Source organism: Photinus pyralis, unplaced genomic scaffold (genome assembly GCF_008802855.1).
Source record: "Photinus pyralis isolate 1611_PpyrPB1 unplaced genomic scaffold, Ppyr1.3 Ppyr1.4_LG7, whole genome shotgun sequence".
Classification (NCBI taxonomy): domain Eukaryota; kingdom Metazoa; phylum Arthropoda; class Insecta; order Coleoptera; family Lampyridae; genus Photinus; species Photinus pyralis.
The window spans coordinates 19014933-19034497 of NW_022170738.1; the positions used below are offsets into that span (position 1 = coordinate 19014933).

The window sequence follows — 19565 nt, forward strand, 5'->3', positions numbered from 1 at the left end:
CATTTTATACGCCTAAGCACAAAAAATGTCTGACCAATGACGCCCATTTTCACGGGTTTATGCTCATATACGTTTGATTTTAAGTCTTCTGTACCCACTGCACCCAATATAAATTTCCATAAGAGCGCCCGCCATAAAAACTCAAGTTGCTTTCAAAAAGAACTATTTTATAAATTTAGACCTTTATATACAAAATGTTCGGGCTATTTTTTTAAAAAAGTTTATAGCAACTGAATATCGATTGTTTAAAGATTAGATGTTTTGCATCGATTATTGCGCGGAACTGTTTTATTTTTTTACTCTGGAACAAAACGGTTTATGGAAAAAGTAAACCAACAGTTTTCTAGATAAGTTACTTTTAAACATTACCCCAAAAAATGAAATCATATTTTATGTAAATAAAGTCTGTATCTTGGCGGGCGGTAAATCAACAATTTGAGTGTAACAAGTAGCGCCGCTACACAGTGTCGACGGGAACTAAGGACCAAAATAGGAGTTGACTAAGCAAGAATACTACCTTGTTTCTTGCAACTATAATAATAATCATCTATACACCATAATGTAAAAAAGTTGCGCTTAGGTAAACCACAAACCACAAGTAAAAATTACAGATCGGAAGAGTTCGGCGGCCATGAGACTTCTCCGAAACCTGAAATCAGGGCGAACAACAACCATGGAAGTCCTTGCTGTATGAGCGGTCCTGTTGAAACCACGACACTGATGGGCTAGCAATACCTCGTCTGTGAAGTTCGATTAAGAGAAAAGTTTGAAACATATTGTTCACATAGCCAACAGAAGAACAGTCACTGTTTTCCAATTTTTTTCAAAGAAAAACGGTTCCCGTACCTTCCAAAACTCCTCGTAAACAAACACGCGGCTTCGGCGTAATGGATCAAATTCCACTAACCTCACTTACCTAAGTCGTGCACTATGCGTTCTAAAAACGTCTGGTTCCCGTGACTCACCTTGTATGTACAGTGGCTAGGGTTGTAAATCCTAACGAACATAAGTAAATCTAACACAACAGGGTATGATACCGACAGTTCGAAATGCTAACGGATAATATTTATTGTAATGTAAGAACTATATATATGCTATTTATATCACAGACTTACTTCCTTAATCCTTAATAACCTATCGCTTAACTATAAAGTAATGCTAAGTATGACAACCTTGTCAACAATGTGCTTAATTACCTACTATCGTTTGCATTTTTGCTTCCTGATCTACGCATTTTCCTTGTTGTTCAGCAGTTCCTTGTTATTATTAAACGTTATTACTTCATTACTGTTACTTCTAAACAAAATTAGCCTTAACTAATTTTTCCTGGTTTTTTTATGATTCCTAAATTTTCGCGGACATGGGAATCTTTTCAAAATGAACACATAATATACAGGTAGAGTAGAGTTTTTAGTAATTTTTCATAACGGAATGCGAAGAAATTTTGGATTGGATGCACACGAAGAAAATGATATACAACCACATACGTAATTTTTAATTGATGCGAAACATAATTGCAGGCAAATAAAAAAACCAATGGCACAATGTCGATTTCTACACAACTAATTAGTTGTGATAGGGATTAAATATATGTCAGAGATCAAAATGTCCATTGGATAACAACTTATTGCAGTTGTTGTCTAATTATACGACTTTTATATTTTGAGCCAGAAACTCATCAGCTGTTTCCTAATCTCAGTAATCGCAAGAATGCTTAATAAACTTGTGCCGTTATTTGTCGTTGTGTTGTTATATAACGGGAAGGTATCCAGCGAAAGTGTAAGGAACGGTTACCAAGAGCCCTTAATGTTAACACCTTTAATAAAGTCATTCAACGTTGAAGAGGCAAAGTTACAAGCGGAAGTTGTATTCGACGAATTTCGCGACATTAAAAGTTACTCTGGGTATCTGACAGTTAATGAGCGTTATAATTCGAACACCTTCTTTTGGTTCTTCCCCTGCGAATGTGACTACTTGAACGCACCCGTTGTCCTATGGCTTCAAGGCGGCCCAGGTGCTTCATCTATGATTGGACTTTTCGGCGAACACGGACCTTTCATCGTGAATTCCTTCTATCAAATAGAAATCCGCGAGCATCGTTGGACCAAGAAATTTTCCATGCTTTACGTAGACAATCCCGTAGGCACCGGCTTCAGTTTTACGGATGATGGTGGTTATGCACAGAATCAAACAATAATAGGCGAGCAACTGTACGAAGCCATATCCCAATTTTTCATCCTATTCCCAGAATTGGCAAACAACGAGTTTTATATTGCCGGACAATCGTATGCCGGAAAATACGCCCCTGCACTCGCATACACCATTCTAAAAGCAGCAACAAACAAAATTCAGTTGAAGGGAATCGCGATTGGAAGCGCTTACTCAGATCCAGTGAACCAATTCGATTTCAGCGACTACCTCTACCAAATCGGCTTAATCGACTCCAAGTCGAAACAAACAATGAAGCAAATGGAACAAATGGCTATTGAATTAATAAAGCAGGAGAAGTGGACGGCGGCTGGAAACGTATTCGGTGAGCTGATTTACGAAGCTCGAAATAACACTTTCTTCCAAAACGTTACTGGTTTTAAGGAACCAATGAATTATTTAAAATTGGAAGACAGTTCCTTGAAGTACTACGTTGAGTATTTACAGCGTGATGACGTTAGAAGAGCAATTCATGTTGGAACGTCCACTTTTCATGATGGCAGCGCGGTGGACAAACATTTAGAGGAGGAATTCATTCAATCAGTCGCCCCTTGGATTTCGGAGTTGCTGAGCAATTACAGAATGATGTTTTATTGCGGTCAAGTGGATATCATAGTTCCGTACCCCACCGTAACAAACTTCCTTGAAAAGCTCAATTTTTCAAACGTCGACGAGTATAAATCGAGCGAGAGGGACTTTTGGTATGTCAATAACGAGTTGGCGGGATACATCAAACGAGCGGGGAATTTAACGGAGGTGCTGGTTAGAAATGCGGGCCATATGATCCCACGCGATCAACCGGAATGGGCTCTGGATCTTATGGCCAAATTTGTTTACGATCAATTTACTTGATAGGTACTCAAAATTAAATGACGTTAAAAAGTAGAATTGCATTACATTATTATTATTTAATTAAGATAAATGAGTACACAATTTTGCTACGAAATTAATTCATAAATCACAATTTCATTCGCGCATGGATATGAAATGATGGTGTCGCTACGCTGACAGTAAATCGAAAACCCCATTAGTAAGTAGATTATATTATTTTGTTCTGCTCAGTCACAGACTCACAGTAAATTCAGAAGCAAGATGTAAAGTCTGAACGCGTACTCGTATAACTACATCAAAGATTGCAATAACTACTATTTTAATGCTATATTTTAAAAATGCAATCAAATTCCGTCCATACATTTATTTATATATTTATGTATGTAATTATGTTTGTAATTTGGCGTAACCTGTAAATATACTGCTGTGTGAACCACCTGTTCGCGTTGCCCAGCTTATGACCCACACAAAAATACACAAGTTTAAAAAGTCATTATGCAAACATAAATGACGAGAGCGTATTTTCCCTTTAATAATATTAATGCTAGGACCAGGAAAAATACCGGTAGGGACGAGATACCTTACCCCATTCTCTTTCAAATGAGCCGCCTATCATCGAAGTCTCTACAGTTTAATGAAAACTAGTAGTGCGTATACAAATACATACAAATTTTGAAATGGACACTATTAGTTCAACTTTTATTCGAAGTGTCTACATACGAAACTTTTTTTAAATACTTTCGTAAATAGCATTGCGCATTGTCTACATTAGAAATTTCATTGAATACCTTCGTAAATAAAGCATACAGCATGCGTAAACAGTAATTTTGAAACAGGTATTAGTTTTAGTTTCATTCAAGGCGCCTACATATGATATTTCGTTTAACTGCTTTCATAAATAAGAAAGTTGCCATTGCGCATGCGCAAAACCAAAATTTGCAACTGGTGTTAGATTTGTCTTTATTCCCAAACTCCAGGGCTAACGCAAAGGTTTTCGCCCCTAAGGCGAGTAACTTCAGCGCATTTCCCATGAATGATCAGTGCTTCCCAAAAGGCCATAGCTATGTGCACTGTGATATATATGGTTAAAATTTCAAAGAAAAATCTCCATAAAGAAAAAAGTTGGCGTTGCGCAGTTTCCGCATGAGCACGTTTAATTTATGCTATAGGTAATTATGCAATGTTTGTTTTTACTAGAAGGGTTTATGGTTAAACTTTAGAGAGAGATTTTCATAAGTAAAAAAGTTGGCATTTTGCAGTCTGCGCATGCGTGGATTTGATTTTTACTATGTGTGATATGTTTGCTTTTCCTAATGACATTCGTAGTTTTCGATTTTTACTACAATGTGATATGCTTTTCTTTATTAGAACCATTTATTGTTAAAATTTCAAAGAAATATCTGGATAAATAAAGAAGTTGGCACTGATTGCGCATGCGCACATTTAATTTTTGCAATATCAGTGAAGTTTGCCTTTAACAGAAGCATCTGTGATTAAAATTTGAAAAAGATATCTCGATAAATAGGACATTTAATATTGCTCATTATGCGCATGCGCACATTAATCTGATGTTTACAATATGCGATATATTTGCCTTCACCAGAAGTATCTGTGGTTAAAATTTCAACAAAATATATTAACAAATAAGGAAGTTGACATTGCGCAGTCTGTGCATGCGCAGTTTAATTGTCAAGATTTTCCTTGGCTCAGGTCTTAGAGCTAAACGCTACCGAATGCAAAAAGAACGAACTTGATATCTTGAAAACTGTATGAGTAGTTAAGGCCTCGGGCAGACGGACGGACAGAGAAAGTGGCTTCAATAGCGCACCCAACTTCGTTGGGAAATGCGCTAAAAAATAAGTGAGACTGTCAGGCCACTATTTGTTACTGAAAATTCAAAAGGCCACAAAAATTAGATTTACCAATAAAATTTCATTTCATTTATTTTCACAGGAGATGTTTAAATCAAGCGCCCGCCAAAATACGCATGTAAGGGAACAGGTACTTCTACTAAGGGAAAAAGTTAATTAAATGGGGGTACCTAATTGTAGATCAGATCTCAATTATTACAATGCGGCGAATATACTGTAAACTCACCTTTATTATTGAAGATACACATCTTGTTTCGATCTAGGACCCTCGCGGCCAATAGACCAATCGTCAGGCATAATATGTCTCTCGTCGTCCACCCTGCAACACATGCAGGCACCCCCTAACTGTTTTTGTTGGCAATGAGGGCTTAGATTTTTCGTATTGGGTCGACACCATGACCTATTCATTTCATTTGGTTCCCAATGACAATAATGCCTCTTATGGCAATGTAGTTATTTTCTACTGGATGGTGACAAGCTTGTCCATCCGTTCGAGTACCGGATACAGACCTTCGTATGGTGGCTGTAACGGCTTTTTCGCTGCATCCACTCTAACGTATACCTAGATGCCTGTGTTTGCATTCTTGAGGATGAAAGGCTTCCTCTTCGCATCGTAATTTGATGCTGCCTTGGAGCGTAGAGGTGTCGTGTAAAGTCTCTGCGTGTAGTTTCGTAGCTGTGTCACGTACGTTTGCGGGTCTAGCGAAGTTGTCTGCGTTGACGGTGCTTGAAATTATCCGGTGAATCAAAGGATTTTTCCGTACACCATCTGTGATCCCTCTCCCCCCCAGAATTTCATATTCCCAGAAGTACCATGGGAAGTGGTTGAATCCATCCTTGTTTCTCTTGGCAACGGAGGGATGCCTTTCATTGTCGATGGGGTCGCTCCACCCTGTCGTTCGCTTTGAAGGTGATATGCTGTGGTCCGAATTCGGCTGAAAATAGTTGCCTCGAATTGTCGTCCTTGGTCGGTGGTGACTCGACAGTACACCGAATCGTGAAATCCACGTGTTCTCAAATTCGCGTGCGACGGTCTCAGCATCGATGCTTCTAATGGGTGTGGCTTCCAGTCATAGGGTATAACGGTCGATGTATGCTAGGATGTACTTGAAACTTTGGATCTCCGGTAATAGTCCTGTCAGGTCTATACAGGCTGATTCAAATTCGAGGGCTACCATGGCGTTATCGGAACTGTAAGAGATAGATATTGTTGTGTAAACTTCCTAAGCCTGAAAGATACCCACACAACTTACCCTTACTAGCTCAATCCCACACAAACTCTTAAAAACACAAATCTCAGGGCCCGTAAAATGAGTCCGACCACCCCTTTTCTTCGTCCGGACAAGGGGGTAGCAACCTCGCCAGGTCGGTGGCTAATACCTCCCTTAAATTCCAATATGAAACTTTACCCCCAGATTTAATAAACTTGAAACAAAGTAAGAGACGCCGACAATTACCTCTCTTTGACTCTAATAAACAAAACCTGGATTGCAATGACTGGTTTAATTTCAGACAAAAAATTGCGTAAATTTCTGTTTTACAAATTGTTACAATTTTAAACAGATAAATGACACACACAAAAAAAAACAAATTACTCAAACATTACAAACAAAACAAGACAAAACAAACCACTAACTACTACTTACTTTTAAAATTAGTCCGAATAACGTACTCCGATAAAAAGAGGTATCCGTACACAATCACGCAAACCAAACACTCAAACACCGACGTCTTCTCTCTTCGGGTACCCACAAATTCAAAACTTCCGTGTTTCCGCAAAATAAAAAAAAAAACAGGACGACGACAAACTTCTTAAACTTCTCAAAAATTCTTCTTAAAACGGCAGACACAAAATTCTAATTAAACCTGGATCCACTACGCAAGAAACTTCCACAAAATTCAAAAAATAACGTAACCGAAGAAGCGCCGGTTGGCTTTGTAACGACTAAAAAGCCCCGCTCTCTTCAAAAATTTTCTATTTAAGCCAAAAGCCCTTCTCCTTTCTTCAACATCCCGCCCGCCAATCACGCGAAGCGTCCATTTTTCAACTTCTTGCTAAACGGCACGTACGCCCGGCAATTCTGCGCAGAACCTTATCTCTACTTCGCGCTATACCTCGTTAACGGCAAATAAAATTTAAAAAGAAATTTACATCGAAAAAAATTCTAGGAATAAAATAAAAACAGAACACTTCTAAGAAATTGAACCAAAACTATAACATGAAATTTACGCAATCCTGTGTCTCAAATTATTAATAACCCCCCCGGTTAATTAATTGAACTAAACAAAATTGTCACATCCAGACGCTCTATAATTTCTTTCAAGTTACAACTAAAACAAAATAACACAACAATATGTAAGTAGTTTAAATTTGGCAAAGTTGCGTATTTTGATGCTTAACAAAATGCAGTTTTGAAACTGAACAAATTCCGACTACTTCCGGAGATATCCGAAAAAACCGAAATTTTGCAAATCATTTTTATTCTTTACTGAAGTTATTTAATAGTATATTAAGATACAAGTGTATTTAAAGCACGCGGAACGAGTTTAATGGCACGATGCGACGTGTATCTTATAGTATTTATTATTATACCCGCTTAAAAATAGGAATTACAATGCAATCATATTGACGTTATACCTACTCGAATACATGTCTAATTAAGTGGGCTGGGTGTTCGTAATTTCACGATTGCCATGGAAATGTCACTTGACGTTTGCTTATAAAAATCATCGTCTTTGTGAATTAAACGATTTCCATTGAAAAAGATGATACACCGTTCATTAAATCGCTTGTAAAATCTAAACAAACGTTGGTAGGTGTAAAATCCAAATCCAGTAAAGCCTATTATACAGAACATATGAAAAGTTGTTTCCATGAATGAATAGGAAGGTACTTACGATAAAGTCTGAAATGCATCGATAATGCTGGCATTTATGAAGGAAATGTCAAAGGTAAAACGGAGATTGTAATTCAGGTATAATAAAAAATAGTATAAATAATAAAATATTTTATTTGTTACTCAGTTGTAAACGTTGATTAACAAGACAAAACGCAAACGGGTAAACGTCATGTTTAAACGCTACTGACTTGTAAAACTGACAGCAGACCTGTAAAAATTTTACAAGTTAGTAATCTAGTAATTTCATTGGCCAGAATTAATGCGAAGTCTCTGTTACATGGATAACATGATATTTTAGATATTTCTTCAAGATTAATTTAAGAACTAATTATTTACGTTTACTATTGTTTACAAATGAGTAACAAATCAAATATTGTACATTATACGCCAGGTAATAGGTTTTACTGGCTCTAGGAGATGACAGGCTCGCCTAACGGCTCGCCAGTCAACTTCTCCTATCGCCAGTAAAAACTAACTTACCTGGCTAATAATGTAAAATACTATTATTTGTTACTCAGTTGTAAACGTTGATTAACAAGACAAAACGCAAACGGGTAAACGTCATCTTTAAACGCTACTGACTTGTAAAACTGACAGCTGACGTGTAAAAATTTTACAAGCTAGTAATCTAGGAATTTCATTGGCCAGAATTAATGCGAAATCTCTGTTACATGGATAATATGATATTTAAAAAAAATTTTTTCGAGATTAATTTAAGAACTAACTATTTACGTTTACAAATGAGTAACAAATAAAGTATTGTACACTATACGCCAGGTAATAGTTTTTACTGGTTATAGGAGATGACAGGCTCGCCTGACGGCTCGCCAGTCAACTTCTCCTATCGCCAGTAAAAACTCACTTACCTGGCTAATAATGTAAAATACTATATAAATAAATGATACATTATTGTGGCCACTTTTGTTCCTCCATAGAAACAGAATTGTCATATGTTCTGAACGTCATTCTATATCGTGCATTGTAACAGTTTTAAAACAATGCCAACATGCTGTCTATATTTCACGTTTATTCACTCTGTGTATAACTTTTTGCGCCGCGCTGAATGCAACCCATCTAGTAACTTTATGCATTTGCGTTGGTGTTATTTTCATATCTATCTATGTTCGTATTGGTGATAATTCATTTCCGTTTTCGTAAGCGTTTTGGAGATTTCCTTATATGGTATTGTAAAGGCCGTTCTGTGATTTAATTGGTTGGAGATAAATTTCTTCGTTGCACTAGCCGGAAATTCGGAAAGAAAGTGGGGTCTTCTCGCTAGAACTTGCAAGAGGAACGTGTGTGTTTTACCATCTTCATGTTCCGTTGGTGAATTAACCATTTGCGAAAGCATTTTTACTTGCCAACGAACTTAAATGTTGTGTCGTTAATGAATCTAAATCGACAGCAACTTTCCGAAATGGAATTTTAATCTTGAAGCCGAAACACTCATCGATACCGATCCGATCCACGATATAACGCCTTTTACATTACTTGCTGTTTGACGAAGTTTTTTTTGTTTTGTAGTTCGTTCGTCTATATTTAAGTGAGAACCAGTCGTAATTAGGTTATATTTTTAGAGTCCTTGTATTGGATAGGAGTCCTTGTACTAGATAAAATCCTTGTACCGATCTACGTACCGAATGGTGTTATTGAGGATGGATTGAACTTGGGAAGTTAGGCGACAGAATATTGCAGAGCAGTGCCGTAAAATCTAGCATTGCAACGTTACGATCTTGCGGGCTAAGCCGAACTCTTCTAATAACCGACACCTTTTATTGCACTACGTAGAAGACTTACACCAGGACCCAGAGGAGCCATTCAGACGTAAATATTTGATCCTGTGGTGATGTAAATGTTATAAATTTATCTGTTTGTATTGAATTGGACCCACATTGTGGTAATTGGCATATGCACTAAAGCCAATAGTAATACTGTTAATTAGTCAGCTTGGAATATTGAGATACGATAATTGATAATCACTTAAGTATTACTCCCATGTACGAAGTAATAACCAGTATGTAACGTACGAGCTCGTAACGACTTGAACCACTTCATTGCCCCCAAGCTACCGATTAAGGGATTGAAATCACTATCTAATTCATCACTTGTGCCACGGTAACAATATTTGTGTTCTGACCCCAGAGATTCTGGTGGGTTTTATTCCGTATTTCATGGGGAAATTTTTTTTTGTAAATGTTTTATGTTTGAATTAATTTGGAGTATTTATTTTTTAAGCCTCATAGTTGGACCTAAGTTTTTGGGATTCCCATTGGGGAACCGAAGCTTTGGTTGTGCTTTTATGAAGGTGCAGAGCACCCCAATAAATAATTATTTTTGTGGGATTATAGTTACATATTTTTCAAGCTAAGCTACCTTTCCTAGTTCGGGTAGTTATAAGCGAAATTAGACGAATTAGGTGGCGCCCAAAAGACTCTACCAGAACCACTAACCGTAAGTAGAGAAGATTGAGTTGAAATCGAGGATAGCTACGGAGCCATTACCAATTGTATTGAATTCTTTTACCTACGTCCCTCCCTGTATATTTGTCTTGCTCTCTCCGCTGTTTACCCTTTTGTCAACAGAGCTAGCTGGCCGGTCAGCGGCGTGTGTTCTAATTTAAAAAGCACATGGTATTTTTTGTAGCGCCTTGCCTTTTGCAGCTCGCGCGTTATAGCATTTGAAATAAGAATGACATAATTATGTCATTAGAATGTACAATCAACTGATCCCCTTTAGGTACCCTTACGATTACAGTAATCACTTTACCTTTCCTTACGGTTAAAGAACGGCTTATCCTACTCATTCAAACTTATTAAAATGTCAATTTAACATATGCTATAAAATAAAATATCTATTTTTTCTGTAAAAATGAAGATCATGGTGTATTTTTGTGTTTAAATTAAGAATATTTCATTCAAAATATCTTCCCCAAGTCTTCTTTTGCTATATAATTAGTTAGAATTTCATAATAAAAGTTGTACAAAAGGAAATGTGATCGGAAAAGTAAGTATCGTAAAATATTAATCAATATATTCAAAACGTTACGGTATAGTTTGGTCTTTGATTTGACAAGCAAATCGTTCAATTTGCTATCAAAATTTGAAGGACATTTTCAGGAAAGTTTTACCGTAAGTAATTGTGTACCTATTTTTGGTTATTAAAAGCTACTATTTATAAGAAATTTCCAATTTTTGATTAAAAATCCATATGTTTAACTAAGAGAGTTCAAAACATTCAAATGAAATAGAAAAGCCCTATTTAACGTTATGTTTCTGTCATTCGCAATAACGTTTTTATGTAGTTCACAATTTATGACCTTTGCATAAAATACGCCCCTATCCTTTTGATTCTGACACTGCTCTCTATTTTAAGTCGGAAATATTACAACCTCCTTAGATGAAATCTAATCGCAGGACTACGGGGGTATGTAACCTCTATTTAGTGGATAGTACGTGTAACAGCGTGTAGAACAGTTTTATTTGTGTTGAATGATCGAAGTAAATGTTATTTCATGCGAAAGCACATTATTGTTTTTCCTATTGCTCTTCTAGTATAAAAACAGTCACGTCAATCATCACACGTAGCCGCCCACTGCAAAACTCGTCGCCTGCGCAAATAATGCTATCATATCTTCATCTTTACCTAGCCCATGCGAAGAAAAAGACATAAGTTTTGCAGCGACGTATAATAGATTTCAACATTTCTTGTCGGGTATTTTGAATAGATCTTGCACCTTTTGACTGCAGCTGGTATTTTAAAAAACAAATATCTTTAACCTGGCGGGAAATTTAAACTTTAAGCTAAATATTCGGTTATGCATTGTAATTCCGCTTATAACAGTAACTAAAATAAGAAAAGGTGCAGAAAAACTGTACGCCAATCAGAATATTGTTGCTTAGCAACTCGTCTCCATACAGAAGTTAAGGACATCACTAGGAACCAATTACGTTGCTACAGATTACTTTTCGAAGTGTTCCAATCGTTATAAGTATATCTTCCACGAACATGGAAGTTTAAACGAGCGTATCAAACTTAAACAAGTTGTAAATCAGCATATGCATGATTAAAGCGCATTTTTGGTAATGCAGGTCAGTATTTTATTAGCGAAGTTTAAAATTATCGATCTCACGAGTAATTTTGGCTGCGTTAAATAATTAATTTTATTTAATTTCAATTGAGGGTACGTCTTTATTTTATAAAACAAATCACAAAGTAAATAAATAAGTTTTTATACTGGTAGCGCTATCTAACGGTAAAATTATAGCACCTCCGAAAACCATATCGAAATTATTTTCTTCAATTATCGATCTCACAAGTAATTTAACTCAAAATAGACTAGAGCCTGCACATCTACACTATATCAGCAAACTTTTAGTGAAAATTTGAAGTCTCTAGCTATTGTAGTTGCTGAGATCTCACTCGGACAGCCGGCCAGCCAGCCATAACGAATATAATAGCGTATTTTTTCCAAAAATGCGCTAAAAATGTAAACTACTAGTCAAGCTCCCACTTTTTCAAGATATTAATGTAATTTTTTGTGTTACAGTGAACTTCGATCACTTTCAAATTCTAAGAGCAATTGGAAAGGGAAGCTTTGGAAAGGTGAGTGTTTCAATGCACAAATAAAAAGTTGTTAGCTCGTTTGGAGCCAATACGTTTCTGCAATATGGTTTCTTTCTATTTTTGATGAAGTAGACTACAATAGCTTTAAGACGCGATTTACTTAGAGAACATAGGTGAGCTTGTATTGGAATCTATTGTCCTTTTGTATCTGCTGAAACTGTTGTAGTTGTGTTGTGTTCGTAAAACGCTCTAAGAAAATCTATCTGATTTTAAATGGAGTCGGATAATAAATATGTTCAACAAAAAGATAATTGTTGATAGCAAGAGCAACAACACTTTCTAATTAAGCTTTAATTAAAAAGTTAAATTGCTCCCATCTTGGAAGGTTAGCATTATCTTGAGGTAATCGATTTACTACTTACTAGTTTAATTTTGTTTCTTACGCTATATGCACACGATTTCCCTCTCGCAAACGCTCTCAGAATTAGGCGATAAGTGTTAACATATTTTGAACACTAAGTTTATACGCTGGGTTAACTAACCTCTTTTATTGGAAACTAGTTGACCCGACAGACGTTGTCCTGTTTTTGTATAACCATATATAGCACGTATTGGTCTACCAAAAATCAATATTAAATTAATTGTGATCCTTGTTTTGTTTTAAATTAACTTTTTGCGTCTGTGTCCTTCAAAGCTTTGTTTTGTGTAGCCAAAAGCGTCCCGAAACTTATCCTTTTCGGACCTAGACCGGCAAAAACATCACTAAAAATTGGTTGGTAGAGCTGATTTCTTTGTCATATCTAAATTAAAATTAAATTGTTAGAATGCCCAATTAATATTTCACTGTCGACGTATTTCTTGTGTAAATTTAAGTTTAAGCACACTATGACTTGGTAATAGGTATAGTGATAACTAATAATGCTGTAAGTAATCAAAAAATGTGAAACTTAAAGTTTCGCTTACAGGTTTTCGTTTAGTGCGGTTATGATACTTGTACAAGATACGGATCGTAAAGTTAGTGTCTCATGGCAAGAAACAGATGGTTAACGGAAACCCATGAGTAATTGGGTACTCTTTGCTGAAAGTATAGGAATAGTATATTACGCACCGAGTGCGAAAGTAGGTTATTTTTCGAAGAATTTTAATCACCCGAGGCGCGCAGCGCCGAGGGTGATTATATTCTAAGAAAAATAACCTTTCGTCGAGGTTCGTATACGATTTTATTCACGATCATCATTACAATCGTTCCATTATCAAAAATAAAATAATTCACTAAATTTATACGTATTATATTCATCTTATGCGCCATCTGCAATAATATTGCCCTACATAAAATGTTGTCGGTAATACAGATTTAGAAATTTACCTAATTAATATTCATATTAATTTAACATGTATGTTAAAAAATGGCCCATACTAAAGAATTTCAATGTTCATCCCCTCAAATAAGGGAAATTGAGTGTAGTAAAAAATTTACTCCCCGAATGAATTTTTGAAGTTAATGAACAATGGTGGGCAGGAAAGGGTATAGGTAAAACTTCATGTTTTAGTTGCTTATTTTAATGAGGTAAAGGTAAAGAAATCATACACATTATGAACGACCAAATAATGTTGTGATCCACATTCAAACCTAATGCGGTAATGCCTAATGACCATGTCAGTTTTATTATTCTAAAATGTACCTACAGCGATCTTTTGTGATCACAGATTTCGACTGGGTTACAATATTAGTATTATAATCTGTGCAGATGTCAATAACGAAAGATTTATTCTCCAGATCCAATCAGGTAGTCACTAAACACCTGTTCCAATACAATAGCCCTAAAAAATAGCATTATCTATTTCTAAAATGTGACAAATTACATTTAATTACCGGACATTGTTTTTGGCATATGATCGCTACAATATTAGCAAGTGCCAGTGGAGTTCTTCAACTTAAAACAGTTCGGTGGCTGTAAATTGGCTGCACTAGCAGGAGGTTTCGTCGCCAATTCAGTGGCCCGTTCGCTTTACGGGCATGCGAAAATAACAAAGTATGGCAGTATCCTCTTCAGGTAGTGCTACGTCTTCGATATGCAACATTATGATGCCATAAATTGCCATCCCTTGCTCTTCTCATGGGTCGCAAGCGCAACCCAATGTTTCCATGTCTTATAGACAAGAATTGAACTTTTCCACCCAGAAATTTAAACAGTAATGGGCTCTCTAAAGTAACAATCAATTTCATTAAACTCAAGTTCGAGTTTTATATACTTACCGATCCTTTAATAATTAACGGTTTCTTTTTGCTTTTGTTTTTACTTAACCATTTAGCACCGCGCTCGTTTAGTTTTAGGTTACGTGAAACAAACCATCATTTCCCGTAATCTGGCTAAAGTTAATCACAACTCCTACTTGTGTTTACTTCGGTACGCATTTACTTATTTCACTTTTTCGCGTTTGGTCGTTCATTTGCAATTTACAAAAAAAGCACAGAACTTAAAATAATCCATATTACTCATAATAAGAATAAGAATTGTTTTTAAAATGCGGTTTTGAACAATTTGCATCTAAATCAGCTGTCATCTGTGTGAGACAGTTACGATGAGAGCGCCATCCATTAGGATATTAGCAACTAAATCGAGGTAGGTAATGAATATTACTAACCTCGAATCGAACATTACTAACCTCGAGAATCTACTTTCCTCCCTCCTGGAAAAATAAGTGTTGTAAAACACAACTTCCTTATCCTTCAAAATGACAATTATGAGACTGATTACAATATGATCGTGAATAAAAGAAGTTTACTTACTTCTGTCATGTGCTGGGGGGGGGGGGCCGAACGATAAGAAGGAAGAACGCAATTAAAATCCTCACTCTAGGTGAAATCACGTCTAAACTAGTTATTACGGAATCCCCAAATTATGAATCCAATCGCCAGAGATCGATATATTTGGATGATGGCAATTAAAATCCCATGCGTTCTAACAAACGCTTCAGCTGTTTGTTTAAACGAAGTGTACTTTATCACGGTTCGCGAAAGAAAGGTAGTGAAAAATCGACACGGTGCGGTAAAATTGCGTTGTTAAATTCCGAAAATAGATGGAGCCATCTATTAAATTGCTTTAAAAAGTTACTGGGATCATTCTTTACAAAAACATCCAATCACATGCCTTAACAACACCGTTAGCTGACATGTGTTTTGTAGTTGGGTATATTAATAAAGGTAGTGAGAGCACAACTCTAGTTCTTATTGATAAACCCGGATATGGTTTATTTTGACGACGAGGATAGGATATTCTTCGTACCGGATTCCCAGGCTAAAAGGTAAAATCGATCGACGGAGATTAACTTGTGTAACTCCAAAATCAAAATGGCTACCCTTGTAACATCGTAACATAAGGCGGCTAGGGACAGGCCGTTCAAAATTTGAGCTGCGCCTACGTAAATAATTATATAGGCAACCAATCGTGCAATTCGACAAGTTTCACCAGGCATAAGCTACCTGCAAATTACATCATCTTCCTACAATAAAACCAGGTTCCAGGCCCTCATTAGCGGCTATTCAACAACAAAGACAATTTAATCTCATTCACACAAAAGTAACTTATTTATGGAATTTCAACTTTCTCCTAACGTTTAGTGATGTTTTAGTAATACTGGAAACCTTTGAATATAGAATAGGAAATCAAAGTTGAAAACGTATACCTAAGTACTACATAAGATTACTAATGTATTACTTTCTAAGATAACGTTCCTACTTACTTGACTTCCTATACTATAGGGATTTACAATAATGACTTTTTGAGATTTGGACTTGGGTAATGAAGGGAACAATTTCCGAAACAAGAAAAACTGGTCTTCAATTTTTGTGGTTCATAGCACAAATTTATTTAAACAATTACGACATCCGATCAAACTACGGCCCCATAGATTTCTAAACTTATATGATAACGATTTTCACAGGTGCGTGGATGTAAGAATGGTACTTTTCTTCAATTAGATGGACAGTTTTCGTTATTTCGCATGGCTTCCGCAATGTAGCCCGGTATTTGGTGCGTTTTCAACCTTCCCCCATTTATCAAATTATATATCTGAATTCGGATCTAATTTCCAACAAAATAAATGACTCATTTTCCATTACAAAAAATGTTTTAATAGATTTTCGGAAATTTTCCAATTCCAACACGACATTCACCTGCTTTACGAAAATAGTTCATTTGGCTAACCGTCAAACCTACAGTGGAATTATCGAAAGCATAGGTAGATTAAAAAATTATCAGTCCTCCTGTGGGATCGAAGGGAGATCAGCGCATTTTTGTGTAGCAGATCAGTATTGTATTACCTACCACCAACAAGATCGCTAGCTACCACATTCCCCTTGTCGGTACCCGCCTCCGACGTCCCGTTGACCCACAATTCGCCGGGGATGTCCTTATGCTGGAGAACATTCCTGAAAGGAGTCTTTCGTCAAGGGAATTAACATCAGAGACTAAAAGAACCCCGTTTTGTCGAAAGTTATTCAACAGTCAAATAATGACACATTTTCAGAGGAATATTTACCTTACTTACGACATATGGCTGAGGTTAGCTGCTATCATGATTGTTGGTTATGGGGTACCACGGTAATACTACCGGTAGGGAGGAAATGCATCCTAAGCATTCTACACTTCACGTATCCAGGTATGAAGGGTTTAGCTCGATCCTATGTTTGGCGCCTTAATATGGACAGAGAAATTGAAGACTTGGTTAGTACCTACCTACATGCGCAGAATGTCAACAATCCCGCAAGATGTCAAAGAAGGTGCCAGTCCATCCAGAGGAATGGTCACGTGCTAACTACCCTGATCGACAAGGCTTTCCCGCTTTTTCAAAGGATATGGTGAGAAAACAAGAAATTCAACCCAGTCAGAACGTTTGAAAAGAAAGACACTGTTTACGCCAGGTCATTTGTGCCGAGCCAAAAATAAGGATTTAAACGTTTTTTTTTTATTAATGTAGGTCTTTCCGATAGCTTTCCATTCGCCTATTATACATTTACATTTCTTGTATTTTTGAAACTATTCCAATTGTTAACTAAGAACATTCTTCAGATTTTGAAAAAAATTCCACAATCCTCGATTTGCAAGAATCTTCGGGACAATTGTTGAAAACGGTTGTTTTGGGATTCACTAACTGTAAAAAAATTGAAAACGCTCTGCGAGTCGGCCAGGGTGCAAGACAAAGCATCCCGTTTATAATTTGTTTATTTAATTAATCAATCACTATGATACCTACGGTATGTGATCGAGTTTGTCATATTGTTTTGTCATCAAAAGAAGTGACCAAATAAGATCGAATTAATTTTACTTAGTAAAAACAGATTGTTAATTTTCGAGGATTCCTTTTTTATATTTTTCCGTAAAGCACAATAACATTTTAAAATGAAAGTTCAAAGCCAACGAAATTAACAAAGAACCTCACACGAAGCGCATGAACAGTTATGGCACTATGATTTGTATTTATTTTATCTGCCAGTGTAAACACTAAACTGTGTACGTTATTCCATACATTACATATTTACAAGCAATATGGGATACACATTTACGATAAGGAAGAAAACAGCTTTTTATCTATATTTGTTATGAAAATCGGTTACTTCCGCGTAGTCAGACCGTAATATTACAATTACATACTTTATACTATACTAAAAACACGTGCAAATAACAAACACGAAGCAAATTCTTGGCCCGTTTTGGAGCTTTATCCCGACAACCAATTGGAAGTATCCAAAAAAACCCATATATCATTCTTATATACAGTGGAACTAATTAAATGTTAAACAACAAACTAATGAGCGCAATGCACCCCAAAAGTAGGTTTAAGCGCTCGAAAATTAAATTGAATGTAAAGGTTACGTTTTTCATCAAAAACAACTTACCTGCTTATTAGTTTTTAGTAGATACAGCTACTTTTAAATGTTATTCACTTCTTAAGACTTCTCTTTAGAAGTTTGCAATAAGGGAATACATATTTGTATTTACGAATTGCATCACTTAACCCTAAACGTAAATGACGAATGTCATTGATACAATGCTATCAACATAAGGTATCGAATTCCAAATGACATACAAGCCAGAAACATAGCAAAGTGTAGATTTAATCTTAAAAAAACTCACCCTGTATAAGCGGAATGAAAGCAATATAAAGTAACAAACCACAAAAACTCGTGGCAAACGTACCGTTTAACCACTTCCGCAAAGAGACTCTTTACAAATTCGGATGTTAAGGCACAAATCTACACTTCGATGGTATATGGTATATGGTACTTCTGCAATTATGTTTGAAACAAACTGGAAAAACGTTCAAACTTGTATTTTATATTTAAATTTTATAATCGCGCAAAAAATAAGTAACACTTCTGCCAGGACAGAAATTGCGAATTCAAAGGTTAAAGGAACAGGTCTACCCTCTAAAGATATAAATATATTTGTAACAGGTTGGAATGAACATTTAGAAAATCATCCCGTAAACAAGAACTACGTCTGCAAAAACAGATTTATGCAGATTCAAAGGATAAAGGGGGAATCTAGCAGGTTTTTATAAATAATTTTTTAGCCGATTCAAACAGATTTGCAGAATTTATTATCGTTGAAAGGTCGATTCGTCCCTTAACATCCGAATATTTTAGAGGAAGTCGTTGTTACGTTTATCATGAGTTTTTGTGACCTGTTCCTAAAATAAATAAATAAATAAATAGATAATTATAAAAGAATAAGATATACTTATGGAAGTTATTTAGAAGGGGTTGTTTGATAATGTTTGTTGTTTTGTAAGGTTTGTGCATGCTTACAGTAACTTATTTATATTGCTCTAATATGTGTTTTACACTCTTTCTTTTATAAAGTCAAAATTTGGTAATATAGCTTAGGTTACCCAAATCCTAATCCCGAACTAACTTCAGTGACATAAAACACCGCACAAGGAAGATGTCAGTAAAAAACAGAAGACAGATTATCCGGAAACACTCGCAGTAAACCAAAAAGCTCTCTTGGCATCATACAAAAAAAGAACGTTTATCATACGATTATATCGATTTAACTTTGTCACAACATGTTTGAGCAGATTAAATTTAAATCGCGATTCAGTTAATATTATTTCCTATTACAAATACTGGGTTGTGGGCGCATTTTCGTTTGTAAACTCGTACAAATTACTAATTAGTTGCTATAAC

General features: G+C 36.0%; 3 protein-coding genes and 1 long non-coding RNA gene across 6 annotated transcripts in view; 2 read left to right on the top strand and 2 right to left on the bottom strand.

Moving 5' to 3' along the window:
- The window catches only part of LOC116175919 (venom serine carboxypeptidase-like), a 64786-nt gene extending 58708 nt beyond the window's left edge, over positions 1-6078 (bottom strand). Inside the window, exon 1 of the mRNA XM_031494302.1 lies at positions 5137-6078. Coding sequence (XP_031350162.1) covers positions 5137-5158 — 22 coding nt within the window. The 5' untranslated portion in view covers positions 5159-6078. The remainder of the gene's footprint in view (positions 1-5136) is intronic.
- LOC116175917 (serine/threonine-protein kinase 32B) overlaps positions 1-19565 on the top strand; it is a 267380-nt gene that overhangs the window by 146720 nt on the left and 101095 nt on the right. For 2 of the 3 annotated variants that reach the window (XM_031494294.1, XM_031494297.1), the window contains exon 3: positions 12357-12412. In XM_031494294.1, coding sequence (XP_031350154.1) covers positions 12357-12412 — 56 coding nt within the window. Of the gene's footprint in view, positions 1-9617; positions 9635-12356; positions 12413-19565 lie in introns of those variants that run through there. The other variant, XM_031494299.1, reaches the window with a different exon arrangement.
- LOC116175920 (venom serine carboxypeptidase-like) lies at positions 1624-3387 on the top strand. The gene has a single exon (XM_031494303.1). It carries the CDS (start codon positions 1711-1713, stop codon positions 3058-3060), a length of 1350 nt encoding a protein of 449 aa, XP_031350163.1. The 5' UTR covers positions 1624-1710; the 3' UTR covers positions 3061-3387.
- LOC116175929 lies at positions 13961-14829 on the bottom strand. The gene is made up of 3 exons (XR_004146393.1): positions 14631-14829; positions 14247-14578; positions 13961-14194 (listed from the first exon to the last, which is right to left on the bottom strand). It is a non-coding gene; the product is annotated as an uncharacterized LOC116175929 (long non-coding RNA).